General features: G+C 41.4%; 1 protein-coding gene across 1 annotated transcript in view; it reads left to right on the forward strand.

Annotated features, from left to right (window-relative positions):
- The first annotated feature begins 1,502 nt into the window (after positions 1 to 1,502).
- Positions 1,503 to 24,277, forward strand: part of LOC126416722 (COMM domain-containing protein 8-like) — a 63,400-nt gene continuing 40,625 nt past the window's right edge. The window contains exon 1 of the mRNA XM_050084536.1: positions 1,503 to 1,705. Within this exon, the coding sequence (XP_049940493.1) occupies positions 1,646 to 1,705 (60 nt within the window). The 5' untranslated portion in view covers positions 1,503 to 1,645. The remainder of the gene's footprint in view (positions 1,706 to 24,277) is intronic.

Here is a 24,277-nt window from a genome sequence, read left to right on the forward strand (position 1 = left end):
TAGCATATGCTATGAAGCACAAATTACAACAGCATATAGATGCAGCATTGCCAAAGATAAGAGAGTGCTTCCAAAACAACTACTCCCAATAGCGCATAGTTCGTAAGTTGTGTGTAGCAGCAACAAACAACTGTGCAATATTACTTCCCTTCAGTCTTTAAATTTCTTTAATTAGGGCTAGCGAAAACTTTTTGTGAGGTATACGATGCTTATGAATTACACGGGTGATGTAATCTAAAAAGCAGAACCTTTACTGTCCAAAATCTTACACAAAGGTGCTTCATGTGAATCAGAACACAGATGCTTCATAATAATAGTCCTTTAGCAACTATTAATGGAAGATTGCCTTCTTACGATCAACATATCATTTTTGGTGATTTTTTTTATATCATAATCTTCACCGAAGTTTTACTTTAAAGACAAATATCTATGTGCAATTTAAGGCGAAACTAATTAAAGCAGGTGGAAGGTCTAATGAAGAAAACATAGCCTACTTCCCAAACAAAAGTATTGGATATAAATAAGAGTTTATTTCTTGGTATCTATATTTCTCGTCGTCTGACATAGCAGAATCTAGGATAGAACCGCCTGATAACAGCTGTAAATAATTCGAAATCTGATTAGCAATCTTGGGCTGGAAATTTCTACCGTACCTCACTTAACCTAAAACACACATTATTACAACGTGAACATTTGTACGTGTTGCCTTACTCATAATTAGACATTAATTCCGTAGAGCTGTTTGAAAGCTACAAACCTGTCTTCGAATGGCACCCAAATTATCTGTGGCATATTGTATTGCCTTATCTATTTCTGCTGAATTTGTTTGACTTTTATTCTCTCGAAACGACGCTCTTATCCTTCTCAGGGCATAGGTCCTGAAACAATTGTAAAGACAGGTACACTTAGCGATAAGAAAATCATGTACCTAGTTTAACCTTAAGAGATTTTTTAATGCAAAACGTGATTCATCTTCAAACACCATTGTCTGCATAGTGCACCTGTAATTACATGATGGAAACTTCTCAGCTTCCCTCAACATTGTTTTGTATAATTTCAAAACAACATTCCTCGTACCACTCATTTTAATTCTTTTCAGCCGGGTAGAAAACACATGACTACCGATTTCTATCGTTATCTATGGAAAAATTTTTGTGATTGCAAAATGTGTTTTGCTTACTCTCTGATTCTGAATCACGATTCTATAGTATCTAGCACTGAAAGGGAATCATGTAATATTGCTATTCAACGTAAAGGGCACAAAGCCAGTAACTGAGCAAATTTTACAATATTGTTTTTGGTATGAAGTTCCTATCATTATAGGACTTATCACGTTTCTTTCCATTTTCTAATTTTGTCACATTCTTTTTTTTATTTTTATTGTGTAGAAGGGTTCTCCTGAACGCTCGTATCTAGTATTCACACGAATAACAAAAGAAGTTTGGAGTAAATTTGGGTGTTTGAAGCGACAGGAAAGTGGCTGTAGACTTTGCAATAATATTATCTTTGAGAAACGTAGTTTACTAGTTTGAGTGTTTACGATGGATTGGAACTATGAGTATGTTTCGAACTAACATTTTGTGAGAAATAAATGATTAAATAAAAAAAACTAGCTCGTTTATTTCTATTGAAAGATTTCTCAGAAATGTTGAGCGTGAATTGCCAAGAGAAACTCCAAAAACTCGATTGCCAACTCCTAAACAAGGTAACTATACAGCTCAAATGCCGCTGTAAATTCACCACAAAAGTAGTTTATGACATTGTATTGTACTCAGTTTGATAGATGCTACATCCAACAACAGGACTGTTAACACGGCAAAATATATATCTATTTCCATACTTGGCAGCCCACTGCAATGCCAGTGGGTGGTACTTCCCGTTAGCCATTGTACGTAGAGTCCTCGTTTCGTAACAGTTCTTGAAAGTTTTTTTGTGAGCAGGTTTTAACTGGGTAGTTGCCGATGTACAAGCGTCTGCCAATTTAGATTTTCAACATTTTCATCACAATTCAGGGTCTCATTTGCTTTACTTGCGATTGAGCCAGTGTGAACATACCATTTCACATCCCTGCAAATTATTTGATTCTAATTGTGACTCATCATTATTGTAGTCAAAAGATTCTGTGTTTTTGCTTATAATACCTGGAAACATTTTGGAGGAATGTGGCGGGGGGATGGGGAGTGTTAATTGTCCATTGTAAGCAGATCCACTAGAGTTACTTACATAGACAAAGCAAACTTCACCAGCAGACATCAATTTTGCCAAACCTTATAGTTAGATATGCCTCATTTACCAGTTATGGCTGGACAGACTGCATCAGAATTCTGTAGGCTATATAGATTTGCCCTGTCAACAACTTTTTGTATAACATGTTAAGAAAATTGTTTACAATAATAACATACATATAATAGATGAAAATTATTATTTTGCCCAATCAGTTTGATCACTGTTGAAAAATTTTCCACTGGAGTGTAATGAGTGCTGTTTCAAACCCATTACAATTTTCCTTTTGAACAACGCTAGTCATAGACATTGCAATTCTTGAAGCAGTGTGTTTATACATCTATGTATAGTTACAAATCAAAAATTTTTGTACTGGAGACACATCCTATTACTTTTAAAAAAATAAGGTTATGGTAATGCATTTCAGCAGGCATTTCTGCATTTTTACACATGAACAATTTAACAAGAACACATTTATATAAATACTCCACAAACCACCGTATGGTACATGATGGAGGGTCAACAGAAGCTTCCGATCCCACGCGTCGGCTTCGACCTGTGACGTAAGGGTGTTATGTGTGATGTCATGACGGCGCGGAGTTTGGTTTGAGTGTGGCTGTCTCCAGTTCTGTTTTATCTTATTTTATTTACTTTTCTGATCTGTTCGTTCTATCTCGTGAGATTTTCTTTTTTTTTTTTAATTTAAAAACACTTATTACTTATTTTAATTATCTGTTTCCTCCAATTTCTGTTTTAGTTTATTATATTTATCTTTCTGATCTGTTCGTTCTATCCCGTGAGATTTTTTTTTAAAAAGACAAAAAACACTAATCAGCTACTGAAGCGTCTTTATCTTCTATAGTTTGCAGGGGTTACGACCCCTGGGGAGGTGGGTGGGTATTCATGCATGGCTGTCTTCACTTACACGTTGTAGCTACGCAAGGCGTCTAAATTTGTTTATATTTAGTTTGCCCCCACCCAAAACACCCCATTTCCCGCGCTTGTCCCGTTAGTGTCATTAGGCTTCTTGTGGAAAGTGTGTGTGTTTGTTTTTGTTTCCGCCATATTTGTGATGTCATGGGTCAAAGCAGATGGGCGGGATCGGACGCTTCCGTATTTCCCATGATGGAGGGTGCCCTGTACTGTCACTAGTCATTTTTTTTCCCATTCCACTCGCAAATAGAATGAGAGAAAAATGACTGTTGATAATTTTTAGAGCAACCAATGGATACTATCTTGTCTTCCACACTGGTGATAGCTTGGTATTTAGCGTTCCTCTTGTTGTGGGTGTCGTCATTATACAAGGTGTATCAAAATGAATCATCAGATTTTAAAAAAAAATCATAACTATTATGTTGTTTGAGGTATGTGCATGAACAATATACTGTTGGAAAGAACACTCTTGAGTTTTACGTGGTTCCTGTTTTGACTCTTCAAAATTTAATGTTTTATGTGCAGTTTCATGGGAAAGATGTATGGTCCATTTTTCTTTGCCAAGAACATTGTCACAGGAAGCACGTACCTTGATATGCTTGAGAAATTACTTTTGCCACTGTTGGGGCACCGGCAATTTTTAAATCAAACGATTACCGAACAATGGATCGGTTGCACTGGACCAAATGATTCAGCCTTACATTACTGGTGTCCAAGGTCACTGGACCTGACTGTATGTGATTATTTCTTGTAGGGGTTTATATAAGACTCTGTTTATGTGCCACCATTACCAACAACAGTGAATGAACTGAGACGTCACATAACAGCAGCTGTGAAAGTTGTAATTCAAGACATGCTCGCTGCAATGTGGAAACAATTTGAATGTCACATTGACATATGCTGTGCATCTCAAGGGGGGGCTCTATTGAACACCTATGAAAAGGTATGAAAAAAATCTTTTTGAGTTTCCCATTCATCAAAAAACAAAATTCATTGTATATGTTTATTAGTTTGAGAAATATAGATGTGCCAAATCGGAGGATTCGTTTTGATGCACCCTGTATTTTAATGGCCGCATCGTCTTCTGTTTTCTTTTACACTGATGAGACGTAAAAACAAATACTGACTGAAGATGGTCATGAGTTGTAACCAGATGAATACAGGCTTACAGTGCTCCAATCTTTCACGTGATGTGGTGATCCTAAGATATTATATAAGCATTAACACATTCATGCAACCAGAACAGTGTTTTCATAATAGCTGGCAATAATTACTATGGCAGTGAAATAGTGTATAATATGCTGTTACAAGTTACTGCTCACCTTCTGCCCCAGTGAAACTGTACTCACAGGTAGCTTACATAAAGCATCAGGTCTTGATTCTTCCACAAAAAATGATAAAAGGTCTACTTTCGTTCTTAAACACAGCACATTAACACTGTATGATAATCTGTGACCCTGAGTTTTAATTTAAGTGTCTATTTTGGTGGGGCATTGGTTGATCCCTGGAATAAAAATGCCTTATCACAACATTCTTCTCTTCTGAAAGACTCGCATTTTTATCATTACTGATGTCAGTTTTTGTTTTGTTAAAAGAAATGTTATTCACATATTGATTTTGTGTTGCTTCATTGATTGTAGATTCTTTGTTATCATTATTTATTTCCATAGGCCTACCATAGTTGTGTTAAGAGTGATCACAAAAGTTATTATACTACTAACTCTTAGGACTATGATGGTGTCTCAGCCCAGGCACTAAAATCTTGTCCTGATATGGTAGTCCCATCCTTGAGTTTCCTTTGGAGGCAGTCAGTGAGTCACACTATATTTCCTGAAAGATTGAAGTGTGCAGTAGGAATGTTAGTAAACAAAATTGAAGATAAGCAACAGACCTGCTATTGTAGATCCATTTCTCTCCTTTTGCTCTTAAAAAATAATTGAGAAAGAAGCTTTCAAAGGATGCACTGTAGCTTAGGTGGCTTTTGTAGCCTAATTTGAGGTATTTTTCCCAACTTAACAGATTGTAACTATGCTATATAGAATTCTTAGTCTCACCACTGTGGTAAGTTTATTGTGTATACCTGATATATCATTTGTTTTCTTAGTTGTCATCCTGTTTGTAGGAAAATATGCTGAGTCTGTGGTGTGTTTTTGATGCTGATATACGATAAAGGTGGATACAAAGCTTTACAGAATTGTGCTGAAATAACATCTTCAATCTTCTTCCGTAACTTCCTTGTTCACCCCTTACTGAGTTCCAAAAAGAAGGCAGTCTAACATGGTGGTGCACATATTCTGTCATCTATTCCCTACACACAAATATGACTGCAGTATGTGTACTAGTCATCCATCCCCTAAGGACACTCCCTCCTTATGGCGCACAATGAAATCACACCACTAATTTACGATTTGTGTGTGGGAAAAGAAAAACCAAGCTGAACTACTGATTCTGCGTTCTGTCTTACATTACAGACTTTTTATAGTACATGTGGAAAAATACAGCCATGCTATATTGTAGTTCTGTACATCGATAGTTAATGCCAAATACATTTTCTGCATTAGAAGAGGGAGGAAAAAAGTTTGAAACTATAAGGGCTTTTTTTAAAAAAAAAAAAAAAATTGCTCTCTTCTGCAAGAGAACCTTCTCAAAGTCCGTGGGTGCAACATGGTGCCACATGCAGTCACAAAGCCACGAATTCTTCATTGCTGTAGGCATGCTGCATAGTAATGTGACAAACTCAGACAACAAGGTGCTGTCATATGCTGTTAAAAGGTGGTTCTGCCGGCCAGTTTGAAGATGGTTTTGGAAGGTTTCTCACCTGGTTGTATATTGACCTTGTACTATACTTTATGTAACCAACCCAAAACCTTTGTAGATATCACAATACATTTTGTTCAACTGCAGTTAATGCTGGTTGACACTAATGGACAAAAGTCATGAAAGTAATGCAATAAATTTATTAATGTGAACAGATATAAAGTTTTATAAGCAAATGAAGTGTTATAGACGGCATTAAGGTTGAATAAGTCTTTTTTTATAGTACATCTCCTGTTTCTCCTTTGTAATGGATATTAAAGTCACATTTTTGTTGATATCCAGAGGATTTTCTCATCATGCTCACATTTTTGTTTCCCTGTTTCAGATTTTTAATTTTCAGTTTCAAACTAACACTATTGGAGTACCGTCATCATCATCATCATCATCATCATCATCATCATCATCTAAGACTGATTATGCCTTTCAGCATTCAGTCTGGAGCATAGCCCCCTTATAAAATTCCTCCACGATCCCCTATTCAGTGCTAACATTGGTGCCTCTTCTGATGTTAAACATATTACTTCAAAATCATTCTTAACCGAATCCAGGTACCTTCTCCTTGGTCTGCCCCGACTCCTCCTACCCTCTACTGCTGAACCCATGAGTCTCTTGGGTAACCTTGCTTCTCCCATGCGTGTAACGTGACCCCACCATCTAAGCCTGTTCGCCCTGACTGCTACATCTATAGAGTTCATTCCCAGTTTTTCTTTGATTTCCTCATTGTGGGTACCCTCCTGCCATTGTTCCCATCTACTAGTACCTGCAATCATCCTAGCTACTTTCATATCTGTAACCTCAACCTTGTTGATAAGGTAACCTGAATCCACCCAGCTTTCGCTCCCATACAACAAAGTTGGTCGAAAGATTGAACGGTGCACAGATAACTTAGTCTTGGTACTGACTTCCTTCTTGCAGAAGAGAGTAGATCGTAGCTGAGCGCTCACTGCATTAGCTTTGCTACACCTCGCTTCCAGTTCTTTCACTATGTTGCCATCCTGTGAGAATATGCATCCTAACTACTTGAAACCGTCCACCTGTTCTAACTTTGTTCCTCCTATTTGGCACTCAATCCATTTATATTTCTTTCCCACTGACATTACTTTCGTTTTGGAGATGCTAATCTTCATACCATAGTCCTTACATTTCTGATCTAGCTCTGAAATATTACTTTGCAAACTTTCAATCGAATCTGCCATCACAACTAAGTCATCCGCAAATGCAAGACTGCTTATTTTGTGTTCACATCTCTTAATCTCACCCCGCCAGTCTATTGTTTTCAATATATGATCCATAAATAATATGAACAACAATGGAGACAGGTTGCAGCCTTGTCTTACCCCTGAAACTACTCTGAACCATGAACTCAATTTACCATCAGCTCTAACTGCTGCCTGACTATCCACGTAAAGACCTTTAATTGCTTGCAAAAGTTTGCCTCCTATTCCATAATCTCGTAGAACAGACAATAACTTCGTCCTAGGAACCCGGCCATATGCCTTTTCTAGATCTATAAAGCATAGATACAATTCCCTGTTCCACTCATAACACTTCTCCATTATTTGCCGTAAGCTAAAGATCTGGTCCTGACAACCTCTAAGAGGCCTAAACCCACACTGATTTTCATCCAATTGGTCCTCAACTAATACTCGCACTTTCCTCTCAACAATACCTGAGAAGATTTTACCCACAACACTGATTAAAGAGATACCTCTGTAGTTGTTACAATCTTTTCTGTTTCCATGTTTAAAGATTGGTGTGATTACTGCTTTTGTCATCCACCTCAGCTGCTTTATTGCACTGCAATCTATTGACCATTTTCTCCACTTCCTCAAATGTGATCCTATTTCCATCATCATTCCTATCCCATTCTATCTCGAAATCTGAAACATTACTGATCGTATTTTCACCTGCATTGAGCAACTCTTCAAAATATTCCCTCCATCTACCCAAGGCATCCACAGGATTTACCAGCAGTTTTCCTGACCTGTCCAAAATACTTGTCATTTCCTTCTTACCTCCCTTTCGAAGACTGCTAATTGCACTCCAGAATGGTTTTCCAGCAGCTTGACCCATAGTCTCCAACCTGTTTCCAAAGTCTTCCCAAGATTTCTTCTTGGATGCTGCAATTATCTGTTTGGCTTTGTTTCTTTCTTCAACATAACTTTCTCTGTCTACCTGAGTTCTAGTATGTAGCCATTTTTGATACGCCTTCTTTTTCCTTTTACAGGCTGCCTTGACTGTGTCATTCCACCAAGCTGTTTGCTTCATCCTACCTTTACACACTACTGTTCCAAGACATTCTTTAGCCACTTCTAGTACTGTATCCCTGTACCTTGTCCATTCCTTTTCCAATGACTGTAATTGACTACATTCAACTAACTTGTACCTTTCTGAGATCGCTGTTGTGTACTTGTGCCTGATTTCCTTATCCTGAAGTTTCTCCACTCTTATCCTCCTACATATGGACCTGACCTCCTGCACTTTCAGCCTCACAATCCCAATTTCACTGCAGATTAAATAATGATCAGTGTCATCAAAGAATCCCCTGAATACACCTGTGTCCCTCACAGCCTTCCTGAATTCCTGATCTGTTGTTATATAGTCAATGACAAATCTGGTTCCCCTGCCTTCCAGGGTATACCGGTGAATGTTCTTATGTTTAAAAAAGGAGTTTGTGATTACTAAGCCCATACTGGCACAGAAATCAAAGAGTTGTTTCCCGTTCCTGTTGGCCTCCATATCCTCTCCAAATTTACCCATAACCTTTTCATATCCTGTTCGATTTCCAATCCTGGCATTAAAATCACCCATGAGCAGAACACTGTCCTTGTCCTTTCTCTAACAACTACATCACTGAGTGCCTCATAAAAACTATCCATCTTATCTTGATCTGTCCCTTCGCAATGCGAATATACTGACACAATCCTAATTTTCTTGCTAGACACTGTCAAGTCTATCCACATCAGTCGTTCATTTACATACCTTATTGCAACTATGCCGGGTTCCATTTCTTTCCTGATGTAAAGCCCTACACCCCATTGTGCTATTCCTGCTTTGACTCCTGACAGGTAGACCTTGTATTCTCCCACTTCCTCTTCTTTCTCACCCCTTACCCGAATGTCACTAACAGCTAAAACGTCCAGCCCCATCTTACTTGCAGCCTCTGCCAGCTCTACCTTCTTCCCAGAGTAGCCCCCATTGATATTAATAGCTCCCCATCTCATTACCATTTGTTTGCCAAGTCGTATCTTAGGAGTCTCTGGTTTGTCGGTTAGAGGTGGGACTCCGTCACATCCAAAGGTCCGAGGCATTTTGCTCTGATTGTTGCCAGCATCATATTTAAAGTAGCAGGGAAGCAGGTTGCTAGCCTTACTTGCCCCGAGTCCCATTGGAGTATGAATAAATTTTTTGTGGCTGTTTTTTAGCTTCCTTTCATAACACTTTGAATATTCTGGATTCAGTCATTTGAGGACATAGTTTCAGATTCTTGAATAAAAAAGGTGGTATTACTAACATTAAATAATGTATTTCGCACATACTATTGAAATATATGTACTGTTCTTTTACTAAAGTAATCCATCTTAAAACTACTAAAGATATAACTATCTTTTGAGATACAGTAAGTTTTATGTACTTCTTGTCAAATTTAATTCTTGGGACACAACACATTTTCAAACTATTGGAATCAATTACAGCATGTCAAAAATTGCCAGTTCTGAAATCTTGCCTCTCGGCAAATGTGGGCATCTATGCTTGATATCCCGTTTGAATGTACTTTTGATAACAAACATTGGCATGGTACCAAATCAAATGTTGTATAGAAGTAAGCCTAAAATAATAAAACATGCCAGGATAAATTTTTCACTCTGCAGCAGTGTGTGCACTGATGTGAAACTTCCTGTTGGAAGAAGAGCTGTGAGGACAAGTCGTGAGCCGTGCTTGGATAGCTCAGTCAGTAGAGCACTTGCCCGCGAAAGGCAAAGCTCCCAAGTTCAAGTTTCGATCTGACACACAGTTTTAATCTGCCGGGAAGTTTAATAACACATTCATTTGATTGCCTCAAGCCATTTCTTTAAGGGTGTCGTGAGAAACGTATGAGTTGGTTTCACAGACCATTGTTTACAGAATCCATGCTGGTTGGCATGGAGGTAATCATTCTGTTCTTTGCTTATAGAATGGATGCTGGTGGGTTTTTGTGGCAATCATAGTTTACATGTACAGTGAAAAGTGGTTATTCTGCAGCCAATTAGCAAAAAAAAAAAAAAAAAAGGAAAAGAAAAGGAATGGACAAATCCAAGAAGGACTTTCACTCTGAGGGATCTGTACAAACTTAATTATGTATATAGATAGTTCATCTACAGATTTTGATGAGTGAGTTTGCAAGTATTGAAGTTTGTAACATAAGCTACTATATCACAGTGATGCTATCTGTTTTTACTGATTCAGGTATGGAATCCAAAAATAGTAGCTACCAGGTCATTACTAACCACAGTGTAGTCCATTGTTTTGATTTCATCTGAGGAAATATGGTCAAGTTTGACATTCTATCCAAGAACTGGAAATTATAACAGATTATCATACGAACTACAGACCCAAATCTGTCAAAGCAAGGGAGAGAGTTGGTAGCATTATAGCATAGTGAGAAATGTGATTCAGCAAACCAGGCAACACATTTCCATTGATTCATGATCCAATTTAAATGATACCATGCCCAAAATCATTATCGATGATGTCGTTGGGGTCAACAAGAGAATACATAGGGGTTATGTGCTGCGGAGTCCCCTTTTCAGCAATAAGTGCTGAACGAAGAACTGTGAAACATTTGTGCCTGCACCTACATTGTGTCTTATCATCATATCTACCACATAAGGTTAACTACGCAGCTTTAAAAGCTGTCAAGCCTCCAACCTCCACATTTTGCCATGAGTCAGAGTCATCCAAAACTTGGTTGTGTACCCATGGTTTCAATGTCTTTCAACATTTTCCATAAATGCTTACTGTTGTAAGTTTGCAACAGAGAGTATATTAAGCACAAAATATTCACAAATAAATCGTATAAAGTAGTAGCTCCTGACTCTTCTGGAAATACTCAAAATGAAAAACTTCTGGAGGTAATCAACACAGTAATCTGGGTATCTATAAAGGAAATTCCTGAAAGGAGCACTAAATAAAATAAGGGAAAGGCAGCCATTCACCTGTAGCAGATCAACAAGTGTAGTGTTTCTTAACAGAAAACAGCCTATATACTATCTTTTGAGCAGTAGCTCTTTTTCTAACAATGGTACACACAAATTCACACACACACAACCAGCAGTTTCTGGATAAAAGCTAAAGTGAATGCCGTTTTCTGTTATGTGTTGTTGCATTCCATGCATTGATCCACTATTGGTAAATGGTTGATTACGGTAATTGGGATGTTTCTTGAATAACTCGTGCATTAGTGCAAGTGGGAACTGTTTATAGATTCCTCTGGGAGGCACTTAAATATGAACTGCACACTCGTAGACCATAAGTTTGTTCAGCGAAAACACAACTGAGGTTTGAATGATGAACCAAGACAGTACTGCATTAGGCAGACAGGCTAGTCTGTTTGTTAACCAAACATTGATGCTAGGTAACAACAAAGTCCAGGTCACAGCCCAGGAAAAACCACCTATGGCAGGGTCATTACCAGTAGGTACACCAGAGATCTTGCTGTAAACATTGGCTGGTTGAAACAGGTGACCCATGGCAGCCCTTAAATTTGCTGCAGGTGTTTCGCCATGTGTCCTGATGGCAGTAGGTGTATCCTTCTGTGCCACACCAGGAGATGTATAATTATATAAATTGATCCATTAATATATAACAGCAGAATTTCAGGATCTCTCCCCCTTTTGAATCGTCCCGGAGGTCTGTTGGAACCATCCTGGCGTATTCGGGGGAGGCATGGGTATGGCCTCGGATGCTGCCTGTGGTAGAGGAACTGCTCCTGGGTCCAGCACTGGAAATGTTGGAGGTAACAGTGGTTCAGACTCACAGCTTGTTGCTGGTTTCGGAGAAGGCTGTGGGTCAGACCCAGCATAGACTGGGGGGGGGCAGTGGGGGGGGGGGGGGGAGGGTTGCTCATGTGTCTCATCTGTGATCTGGGTCCAAATCCATAGGGGTGATGGATGAAGGTGGAGAACTGGGAATGGCAAAAGCCTACTACCACTTTGGATGTCATCCTGAACCCGTATGCCTCATTTGCTGTTGGTTCTTGGGCTGGATGTGGCAGGTTGCCCATACTGGTGCAGCACATCTGGGAGTTTGCACTGAATGACACAAACAGAGCTGGTTCTGATGCTGGTGAAGAACGCCTTGAAGTGTGGCCTTTAGTATCAGCTTGTGTCTTTGCTGGGCATTGATGGAGTCACTTATCCATCCAGGCATATGCCCAGTATGGCCTGGGTGTAGATGCCCAGCTTGACTGGTGGGCTGCTGTTTTTTGTAGCAACAGAGGCTACAACAGATATAACAACACGGGTCTGTGCAAGAGTTCCACTGAGCTCCAATTGTGGATCAGTGTCTCCCGCTGAGAGGATGAAAATGAAAGCAGTGCAGAATTGGTATGTGTGGATGCATGTCTGCACAAACATTTTTGCCATATCAATAGAAGTAAGGTGAAATGAAAGTGCCATAATATGCTTGATTCTATTTCAGATGCAAAACCACTGAAAAACAGCAGGTGCAGACTGCAGTCTATTATCTGTGAGAAGAGCATGTGGAGCTCCTTCAGTAGAAAAAAACTATGGTGAGGCCTTAGTGATGTCCTCCATTGTGGTCAGGTGCAAACTGATTATGTGTGGGAAGTGAGAATAAATATCTACTAAAATCTTCCATATGACCTCATGGAGTGGACCCACAGAATCTGAATGCTTCAAACCCCACGGAAGGAAGGAACAACTCAAGCTTGGTATTGTTTCGAACATTGCTGTGTCTGACAAACTGGGCAATGTTGAGCCACATGTGCAATATTCTCACCAACATGTGGAAAATACACATTACTGAGCCAGATTCTTCAGTCTGGAAATGCCCCCATGGGACTGATGCAGGAGTCGCAGTATACAGCATTGCAAATCTCTGGAATTATCATTTGCCATGGCATCATGATTCAGTAATAGGACACCTCTGAAAAGATGAAAGACATGGCATTGTGAAATGAAACAATGAAGTTCTATGAGGCTGCCAAAGGAAGGACCTATTGCCAGCCAGTTTGTACGAACTGACGCACCTGTAACAAGAGTAGATACTTATGTATGACCGCTGTGACATCCCTGGAAGTGTTGGGAAATTCTCCCACTGACTGCCCCAATAGTGAATCATTGTGAAAGCAAACAGTCTCTTGTTTATGAAATTCCTCATCAGGACCCATAGAGAACTGTGGCTGCACACCTGCCTTCATGTGATGGGCAGATGTGTGATAATGAATGGAACAGTGGTAATTAGATACGAAAAGAGCCCAGGGTTGTAAACTCTGAGATGTCTTTTCAGACAACATCTGTAACTAGGTGAAATTGGTTACCATACAGGAAAATGCAGAGCTTCTTGATACCAAATATAATTGCCAATGCCTCCTCCTCTATGTGGAAATAATTTTCTTATCCTGCAATCAGCATCTTAGAGGAGAATGCAGTAGGCTATTCTGATCCATTCAGATGCTTATGCCATAGGATAGGCATGATACTATATGGGGAAATGAACATGGTCAACACAAGAGATAAATAAGACTGATAGAGAGTCGGTTAAAATCACTTTGGTGACATTGCTTCACCTTAAAAAATGCTTGGTGACAGTCCAAGGACCATTGGAAAAGGACCCCTTTCTCCGCAGTAAATTCAACATGTTCAATTTGGAGGCTAAATGGGGCCTAATATATAACGTTTCCCATAAATCTGCATATCCTTTATGCTCTTTGATGAAGTAATATGAGAAATGACTGCCACATAATCTGACATCAGTTTAAGACCGTTCCACTCAAGGATCTATCCTTTATACATAACCGAAGGCTCAGTGAGAAGGAGCGAGTTACACTTTAACGTGGCTTGCATAAGGTCAGAAAAACTCACCAAAGATTCAACATATGCTCCTCCTGAGTCCGTCCTATGACCACTATGTCATACAGATAATTGATACATTGTGGAATACTGGCTATAGTTTGTTCTAAAAATTTCTGAAAAATTGCTTTTGCTCTAGCAATACCAAAAAGTAACCTGTTATATTGATTGATTCAGGTCCTTCACCTCCCCCCCCCCCCCCCCCCTTCCTCAATTATTTGCTGGATGTATTACAGTCTCTGTCTTCCTCTGCAGTTTTTGCCTTCTACAACTCCCTTTAATACCATGGAAGTCATTCCCTGTTGTCTTAACAAACATCATATCATTCTGTCCCTTCTCCTTGTCAGTGTTTTCCACATATACCTTTCCTCTCTGATTCTGCACAGAGCCTCCTCGTTCCTTACCTTATCATAATTTGCTTATTTGCATCAGTACATTCGGCTGCTGATGGCACAGCAGGCCCTGACAAACTTTCGCTATATGAGACTGGTGAAAACATTGTTGACAGGTGTGATAGTAATGCGGGCAACTATGTCTAACATGTATGGAAGAACAGTGAGGACAACTGAGCAGTCTGTGACATTTTTGCAATGACCAAGTGGTAAAATGTTATAGTGCTGAGTTTGATTCCTGTCTTGTACCCACATCCTGCAGGGGGTCCACAGGGTTTGAACTCACTTTCTGAATTCTGTTTCTGTAGTGTGAGCCATTTGGGGAAAAACTCCCTCCCCACCATCTACAGCATGGGTACTTGTAGGCCCCCCCATCCCCCCTTCCTTCCCCACCATAGGACCCTCCCCCACTAGATGACCAGCACGTGGAGCCAATCCATGTGGTGGGGTTGTTGTGTACCCAACTGGCTTCACCCCTGTCAATACAGGAGTGTCACCTCCTCGTGTATGCCTAGGAGCAATTGCTCATATTTTTGGGGCATCAGAATTCCTGGCAATGACTGCCATGCCAGGCGAATCTTCCACAGCTGGTTGGCACCCACAGGGTGAGCCCCTGATCGGAGTGGGTGATACCAGGGCAGACGCTCTGCACATGAAGCTTACTAAGCTCCATACTTCTGGCCACTCTTCCGCAGTCATTTCTTCAGACAGGAACAGTTCTGTGTGTGTTCTTACCTCAGCCCTCCCCTAACTGGCCACCACCTGCAGGAGGACAGGCCCACCAGCTTGGGGTAAAACCCTTTTTCCATTACTTGATTTGTTCAAGGACAGGAAGAAATCACCACTCTTTTTTTGTAGGTCAAGGTAAATTCATCCTTCAGTCTGATGAGGAACTCACGACTAATCTGGCGTGGCACGGCATTCATTTTATGCGGCAAGTACTTCAGTCTGATGAGGAACTCACGACTAATCTGGCGTGGCACGGCATTCATTTTATGCGGCAAGTCCAGATAGATTCTAAGGACAATCGTGGTGATATCAGCACTATCATCCTGACTTTTAAGGGGGAAACCCTTGCAGAAAAAGACAGTTATGATTTACTGTTGTGATGTGAAGCCCTATATCCCACCTCCCATACATCATTTCTGGTGTCTTCGTTTTGCTCTCATGTCTTTGTGATATGAGACAAATCATACTTGCAGCGACCGTAGCTTCTCCCTCCATGCGAGGTGTCCTTGCACCCCACCACCACAGTGCATGAACTGTTCCACCCAAAATTGTCCTTGCTCACCAGATTGCCCTATCTATGAAAATGAAAGGAAGATTCAGGCATTCAGAACTATTGACCATATATCATACTCTAAGGCCTCACAGAAATTCAACCATCTCCACTCAGTATCTTTAACATCTACCTTTGCTTCTGTTACATCCTCCTCCTCCCCCCCCCCCTCCTTCCTTCTTGCCTCTGTTATGTCCTTTCTGCCCCCTCCTCCTCCCCCCTCATCCTTACCTCTGTTCTTTCCCCCTTCCCTCCTCCCTGGCAGTTCCTGTTCCTTCCTCTCACGGAACTACTCCTTCTCATCAGCCAAAGAAAAAACCCTCTTCTTCGGCACCTGCCGGGGATGGGACTCCCTTTAGGAAGCCCCCTTCCTGCAACTCGAGGACAAAAAGCCTGTTACTTCAGATCGGACTTGGGACCCACACTTTTTGGGTTTCGGGGCCACTAGTTCTCTTTCGGATCATGATATTGCTGTGTCTTGCTCTCTTCGTGACCACATCTCCTCTTGCCCTCCAAAACAGAAGAAGTCGCATAAATCTCGGGATGAGTGCCCCCTCCTCTCTCCCTGACATCCCAGGGGGTGCCTACCCCTCCCACTCAATCAGGGCCTGATCTTACGTTCAGGGATGTCCCTCTGTCTTTAACAGTGATGGACACTGACTTGGCACTATGACCAATTGTGGCCCATTCGACCTCCATGCAGCCTCTTGTACTACTCTCCTCCAGTGGAACTGTAATGGTTGCTTTTATCACCTTCCAGAACTTTAATCTCTCTCTCTCTCTCTCTCTCTCTCTGTCTATCTATCTATCTATCTATCTATCTAACTCCGTAGTTTGTGTTGTATTGCAGGCATATCCTTTTTGGGTACTCATTCGCTGACTCTTCAAAGTTTCCAAGCCTTCTGCAAAAACCGGGTCACCCATTTGTGAGCCTCCGGTGGTATCTGTATGCTGGTCCACATAGACATTGTTAGTTGAAGCAGTAGCCGTTCAGATTTATTTAGACCACACAGTAATCTACATTTACATCTACATCTGCATAGATGTTCCACAAGCCACCATAAGATGCGTGGTGGAGGGTACCCTGCACCACTACTTGTCAGTACCCCTCTTGTTCCACTTGCAAATAGAGCGAGGGAGAAACCACTTTCTGTGTGCCTCTCGATGACCCCAAATTTCTCGTACCCCTCCTGTTCCACTCGCAAACAGAGCGAGGGAGAAACGACTGTCTGTATGCCTCTCGATGACCCCTAATTTCTCGTATCTTATCTTCATGGTCCTTATCCGTGATGTATGTTGGCGGGAGCAGAATTGTTCGGCAGTCAGCTTCGCACACCAGTTCTCTAAATTTTCTTAATAGTGTTTCCCGAAAAGCACCTTCCCTCCAGGGATTCCCATTTGAGTTCCCAAAACATGATAACTCTTACATTTTGCTCGAACCTACTAGTAACAAATCTAGTAGCCCTTCTTTGAATTGCTTTGCTGCCTTCCTTTAATCCAGCCTGGTACGAATCCCAAGCACTCGAGCAGCAGAATAGGTTGCACCAGCATCCTGTATGCACGCTCCATTACAGATGAACCACTCTTTCTTAAAAATTTTCCCAATAAACCAATGGCCATTTATTTACCTTCCCTACCACGGTTTTCATATACTCATTCCACCTCACATCACTTAGCACTGTTATGCCCAGATATTTAAACAACTTGACTGTGTCAAGCTGGACACTGGTAATACTGTATCCGAACATTACAGGTTTGTTTTTCCTACTCATCCGCATTAACTTACATTTTTCCATATTTAGAGCTAGCTGCCATTCATCATGCCAATTGGAAATTTTGTCTAACTCATCTTGTATCTTCCTACAGTCATTCAGCTTTGACACCTTACCGTACTCCATGGCATCATCAGCAAACAACTGCAGACTACTGCCCACCCTGTTCATCATATCATTTGCTTATATAGAGAACAGCGATCCTATCATACTTCCCTGGGGCACTCCTAACGATATCCTTTTCTCTGATCAACACTCGTTGTCGAGGACAACATATTGGGTTTTATTATTTAAGAAGTCTTCGAGCCACTCCCATAAGTGTGAACTTATTCCATATGCTTGTACCTTTGTTAACAGTCTGGATTGAGGCATTGTGTCAGTGCTTTCCATAAATCAAGAAATATGGAATCTGTCTGTTCCCCTTCATCCACAATTCTCAGTATATCATGTGAGAAAAGGGCAAGCTGAGTTTTGCACCAGTGATGCTTTCTAAAACCATGCTGATTCATGGACATAAGCTGCTTAGCCTCAAGAAACTTTATTATATTGGAACTAATAATGCACTCAAGGATTCTGCAGCAAACAGAAGTTATATGGATATTTGTCTGTAATGATGCAGGTCCGTTCTTTTACCTTTCTTATATTGTGGAGTTACCTGCACTTTTTCCCAGTCGCTCTGGACTTTTGTTCGGTGAGAGATTCATTATAGGTGCAAGCTAGGTAAGGGGCCAATGCCTTAGAGTACTCTCTGTAAAGTATAATGATATACAATCTTTATCTCTCCCCAGATCAGCCTCCTATGCTTCCTGCTCTTCTTGCCCTCCTTTAGCAGGTCCCTCCCCCCTTCCTTTCCTTGGGGATTTTAACCCATTTCTGCCTGAATTATTTTTTTCTTCTGATTTCTACAAATTAGATATTTATGTGTTTATTGTCATCAAAGAAAGGTAATACAACAATCAAAACAAAAAATAATCAATAATTGAAACAAAAAAGGGCGTAACATATATGTCACACTAGGCAGAACATACATTTTAGGCAGACTATATGACAGCAAGTAAAATAATACACTGTATGTGATTTACATCAAGTTCAGACAACAGTACTCACTTTCTGTGATATGGCACAAAGCATTCTATGCACAAACCAACATCACATTTGCGGCACATTGTTCTTGGGGTTCCTTTGCAGTTTTCCGCCGCATAGCGTCGTCTTTTCTTTCTGTGGCACCATGGCTACCAGGTGATTTGTTTCATCATATCTAATATCATGCAGCACTCTACCTTGGTTTGAATTACCTGCAGGATGTGCAGGACCTCTTGGTACTGCAGCATTGAAAGTCAGGTAACATTTAACAATGTAGCGCCGGAAGTGCAGCTGAGGCATATTTATACCAATCTTCCTATGAAGAAGCCACCCATTATGTATAGAGATACCTAGAAGCCATGTAAAAATTGGCCACCACCATTTCTTTCCTCTGACACTCACCCTATATAACGCTACATTTTCATCCATTCGGTCAGTTCCTCCCATATTTTTGTTGTATTTTCCAATTACATTAGGTCGAGGTACAAGTATTCTTTTCTTCTCTTGTCTAGAGTATCGGGCAACGGGGCTGAGTAGACTGATACCATGGCTTGTGGAAGCAATTGTTACTGTAGAATTATCTAGCCATCTGGCAACGATTATTCCACTTTCCATGCTGCTGTCGTAATCAAAATCTCTTCTCTTATTCCTTTTGGACATAGTGTTAGAAGGTATGAGATGACACACTTTAGGCAGACGATTTTCGCGAATAGTCCCAGTTGCACCAAAACCTCGTTGCTTCAGGTAAATCAACAGTGTTTGTGATGTAAACAGGTTGTCAAAATAAAACCAGTAGGGAAGATGTTTGTTCGTTTCAGGAAGAGAATCGATCATTTGAATCAAAGGAGCAGCACATTTTCCAAATGCTTTCTCATATTTTTCATTCCTCTAAGGATCAGCTCCTTGGTATATTTGAAAGTCCACTAGATAACGCATGGTTGTGTTTAGACACCATGCTTTGTACCTAAATGTAATGGGCTTACCTTTCAGAAACTGTTTACGTCCTTGTCTGCCAAAATACTTTGTCATGCTCTCATCGTAAGACAAATCTTGCTCAGGCTGAAAGTGGAGAGCAAACTTTTTTCTTCGCATATTTATTAATGGACGAAGTTTCCACATTCTATCATTAGCATCTATTTTTGTGTTGTCACATGAATGAATGAATCTCATAATTGTTTCAAACCTGTCCCTTCTCATCGTGCTGTGAACCATTTCATTTCTCATGTCCAATCCAGAATCCCAGTAATATCTTCTGCTAGGTAAAGGATTATAGCTAGAAAGAATCAGAATTCCTAGAAAACCTTTTATCTCTTCATATGTTTTTTCCAGACCTGAGCAGTTACTTCATCGATTCAGTGAGAAGAAATTCAATTACTTCATCGTTCAAAAATAATTCGAAGCACTGAACTGGAGACAAGTTTCTGTGTTTACTATAATCACTCTCAGGAAATACAGAACTAACACTACAAGATCGTCTTTTTTCCAATCTCTGGTTACAGTTTTTAAGATCTGTGACTTTTCCTGTTCATCTGGTTTATCATCAGGAGAGAAATTAATCTCAGGTTCACTACCTAACCTCTTTTTACTTGCTAAAACCACTTCTGCACCACCCTGGAGTTGCCTTGGTCCAAGATTATCAACGTTTCCTCCCCCATCTTCTTCCCCAGAATCTTCAACCGAATCCACATTAGCTTCAGGAGGTTCAATAAATATGTCTGTTGCATCTTCTTCCTCCCCTTCAAGAATAGCCAGGATCTCATGGAGAGATAGACCTCTAAACAGAATGCATCGTTATTTTCACTGTTTTGCCTAGTATGACATATATGCGACACAAAATTAAAACTGTATTTGGAGCCACAAAAATAAGAATTGCATTTTGTAGATAACCATTAACATAAATTTCAGTACTTTTAACATTATAATCAACCATAATTTAAACAAATTGTATTATAATTTGCGATAAAAAAATACTTACTTCTTATCCAAGACATAATCTCACTCAGAAAAGTCTTCCGTACTTGAAGCACAAGTCACTGACCACTAAATACTTGCAACTGACTGAAACCTACCTAAACATGAACAACAAAGCCTCCTTATCTGAAAGCCATACAACAATAGCCACTCCAAACGCAGGCATTGTTGCCAATGAGAGAAAACAATGACAGGCTGTTCCGTGACATATATGTTAAGCTAGGCAGAAATGGGTTAAAATGCATAACCATCTGTGGGGTGGTACTGACTAGGGCAGAACTGTTGAAGACTTGCTGGCAGGGCTTGAACTCTATCTCCTCAACTCTGGAACCACCACATATTCTAGTGTGGCACATGGCACTTTCTCAGCCATTGATGTTTCCACCTGTAGCCCTGAATTCCTCCCCTCTGTTCAATGGGTAATTCATGATGATTTGTGCAACAGCAATCATTTTCTGATTGTCTTGTCTTTTCTCCAGCATCATTAACAGGGACACTCTTCTAGATGGGCCTTTACTAATGCGGATTGGGATGCCTTTTCCTCAGCTGCCAGCCCAACCACTCCACCACATGATGGGCTTGGTGAGTCCATATGGAGTTTGAACCAGTTTCGGGGGAGGAAGAGGTTAGAGTTTTAACGTCCCAAGGTCATTAGAGATAGAGAACAAGCTTGAACTACGGAAGGATAGAGAATGAAAGTGGCTGTGCTCTTCCAAAGGACACTCCAGAAATTTGCCTGAAGCAAATTAGGGAAATAATGGAAAACCTTAATCAGGATTGCCGGACTCAGGTTTGAACCATCATCCTCCCAAATGTGAGACCAGTTTGCTAACCACTGTGCTACTCCACTCGGTCATTCTTTCGGCAGCTGCTTCAGTGATTCCTTCTTCCAGGGGTTCTCCCTGATGGTAGACAGTTCTTTGGTGGACCCTCAAATAGCTGCGGCTATTAAAGACTGCTGACATACCCTCCAATTCTACAAATGGCAGCCATCTCTCGACTACCTCCTGGCCTTGCAACAGCTTCATGCCTGGGCCTGTTGTCCTCGTAAACACCAGTAAAGGATATATTGGGAAGGATATGTCGCTGCATTTTTGGGCACCGTTCTCCTAAAGACGTCCCAAGAATTTCCCTGAATGGTGTTTCCCTCACCAGCCTGGACTCCATCGCTGGACATTTTGTTTGGCATTTTGCCCAGGCCCCAGTGTCGTCCACTATCCACCCATGTTGTGTCTCCTCAAAACTCCTTTATCTTTCGTTCCTCACTGCCTGGAGTCTTATAACGCCCCTTTTAGTATGTGGGAATTCACCAGTGCCCTTGCTCCTCTGCCCCAACGTGACTCCTGGACCAGATCGGTTGCACAGCCAAATGCTTCAACGCTTATTGGCAGCAAACCAATGTCATATACTTGCCCTTTTTAATCATCTCTGGAATGAGGGGAAATTGCCTTCCCAGTGGTTTGAAAGTGTCCTTATACTGGTTTTGAAATTGGGTAAACCGGTTTTGAAATTGGGTAAACCGCCTCACAGATGGATAGGTATCATCCAGTCAATTTAACTAATGTCCTCTGCAAGTTACTTGAACTTATGGTGAGTCAAAGTTTGTATTGGAGTGTTGAATTCCAGGACCTTTTAAGCTTCGGCCAGGGTGGTTTTCGCTGAGGCCACATTACTACAGATAATCTAGTCTGCTATTCGAATGGCTTTTGCGTGGTGTCAGCACCGTGTAGCAGTCTTCTTTGATCTGCATAAAGCTTCTGATTCTACATGGCACTACCACATCCTTGCCACTGTGCATGAGTGGTACCTCCGTGGCCTGCTCCCAATTTTTATCTGTAACTTTCTTTCCTATTGCACTTTTCAGGTAGGCCTACAGGCTAGTGCCTCCCATAGTACCTCCCATCTGCAGGAGAATGGCATCCTGCTGGGTTCTGTTTTGAGCGTACCTCTCTTCTTAGTGGCTGTCAATGGCTTGGTGGCAGCTGTGGGGCCTACGGTATCCATCTCTTTGTGTGCTGATGATTTTAGCATTTATTGTTGTTTGTCTGTGATGAGTGTTGCTGAATACAGACTGCAGGGAGCAATGCACTGAGTGCAATCTTGGGCTCTCACTCATGTTTTCCATTTTTTGGCTGCCAACACCTGCGTTACGCATTTCTGTCCTCATTGCACAGTCCATCCCCATCCAGATCTGTAACTTGGTGGGCAGCACCTCAATGTTATGGACCCTCTCTTTTTTCATGTCTGGTCTTTGATACTCAGTTGTCATGGCTTCCCCATCTTCCTCAACTAAAGCAGACGTGTTGGCCACACCTCGATGCTCCTCGATGCCTCAGCAACACCAACTGGAGTGCAGACTGTTCTGCTTGATACAGCTCTATACAGCATTGGTCCAGTCCTGTCTAGATTATGGGAGTCTTGCATATGGTTCGGCATCACCTTCAATGTTATAGATGCGGAACCCAATACATCATTGTGGGATTGAGTGGCAGCTGGTACCTTTCAGACTAGCCCCATGATCAGCCTGCTAACAGAGGCAGGGGTTCCACTGTTGTGGGTTCTGCACCAACAACAGTTGATCACTCAAGCACTACTCATCCACTGTCCCCTGCCCCTGAACTACTGCCAACTCTTTCCAGGTATGGAGATCCATAACCCACAACAGTGGCCCAGTTTTGGGATTATGATCACTATCTGCAACTGGTCCCTTTTTTTCTGAGCTCCAGCTTTCCCCTCTACAACCTCTTCTCTGGGCCCACTCACATACATCTCGGTGGTACATCCCCTATCCACAGCTCTGTCTTGACCTATCAGGAGGTCCGAAAAACTCGGCTCACCCTTAGGCCCTCTGCCGCCAATTCTCCACCATTCTCAGCAGGTTTCGGGGTACAGAAGTAGTCTATACTGATGGTTGCTGGTTATGCGGGTTTTGTGTTTGTTTGCACAGGATGTAATGAACTCTGCTTCCTGCTCACTACCCCTAGTGTCAGTGGACAATGCCTCAGCAGCTGACCTGGTTTTACAGTTTATTTGCAAAGGGGGTGTTTACACTATCTCTAAGGAAGGATGCCTCAGCCTTGTTGGCCCATTGAGGGGTTGGCAGGATGTCCTGCTGCCTCCTCTGCTCTGAACAGACAGCAGCTGTCTGGGGACTGGTGGTCCACCCCAGCCATCACCCTGCCTGCTCTTTTGCTCTTCTTCCTTCCTCGTGTATGTTCTGTTTGACCTTGTGTTCTTCCTCTGTTTTCCTGTGCTTCTCTCGCCCTGGCCTTGTCACGAGTCTCTTTTGGATATTGTCGGGTGGGGTGCCCCTGATAAGTGGTGGGGGGAGGGGGGGGGGTTGCCCCCATTGCGCTTTCTGCCTTTGGGACCTCTGGCTGCTCCCTGAATGGGGTGCCTAATCTGAGTTTCTTCCTCTCTTCCCTCTCCCCCCCTACCCTCTTTTCTTCTTCATCTTTCTTTTCTGTAGGCTTTGTTGACCTTAATTAGATCTTGGGGTTTTCTTTTCTTGGGTTCCCTGTACTAGGCCTTTCTTTGGTATGTAATTTTGTTGACTTGCCTGTTCCGGGTAAGAGGGACTAATGACCTCTTATTTTGGTCCCTTTAATCATTAAACCAACTAACTTGTCATGTACTGTTGCCTGGACTATACAGCAATTTAAAATGTCACCACTGGTCAGACTAGGTTATGATGCATTTGCCAATCAAGGTGACAGTTCTGGTATCTCACAGTCC

The sequence above is a fragment of the Schistocerca serialis genome, chromosome 8 (genome assembly GCF_023864345.2).
Source record: "Schistocerca serialis cubense isolate TAMUIC-IGC-003099 chromosome 8, iqSchSeri2.2, whole genome shotgun sequence".
In the NCBI taxonomy this organism is placed as follows: Eukaryota; Metazoa; Arthropoda; class Insecta; order Orthoptera; family Acrididae; genus Schistocerca; species Schistocerca serialis.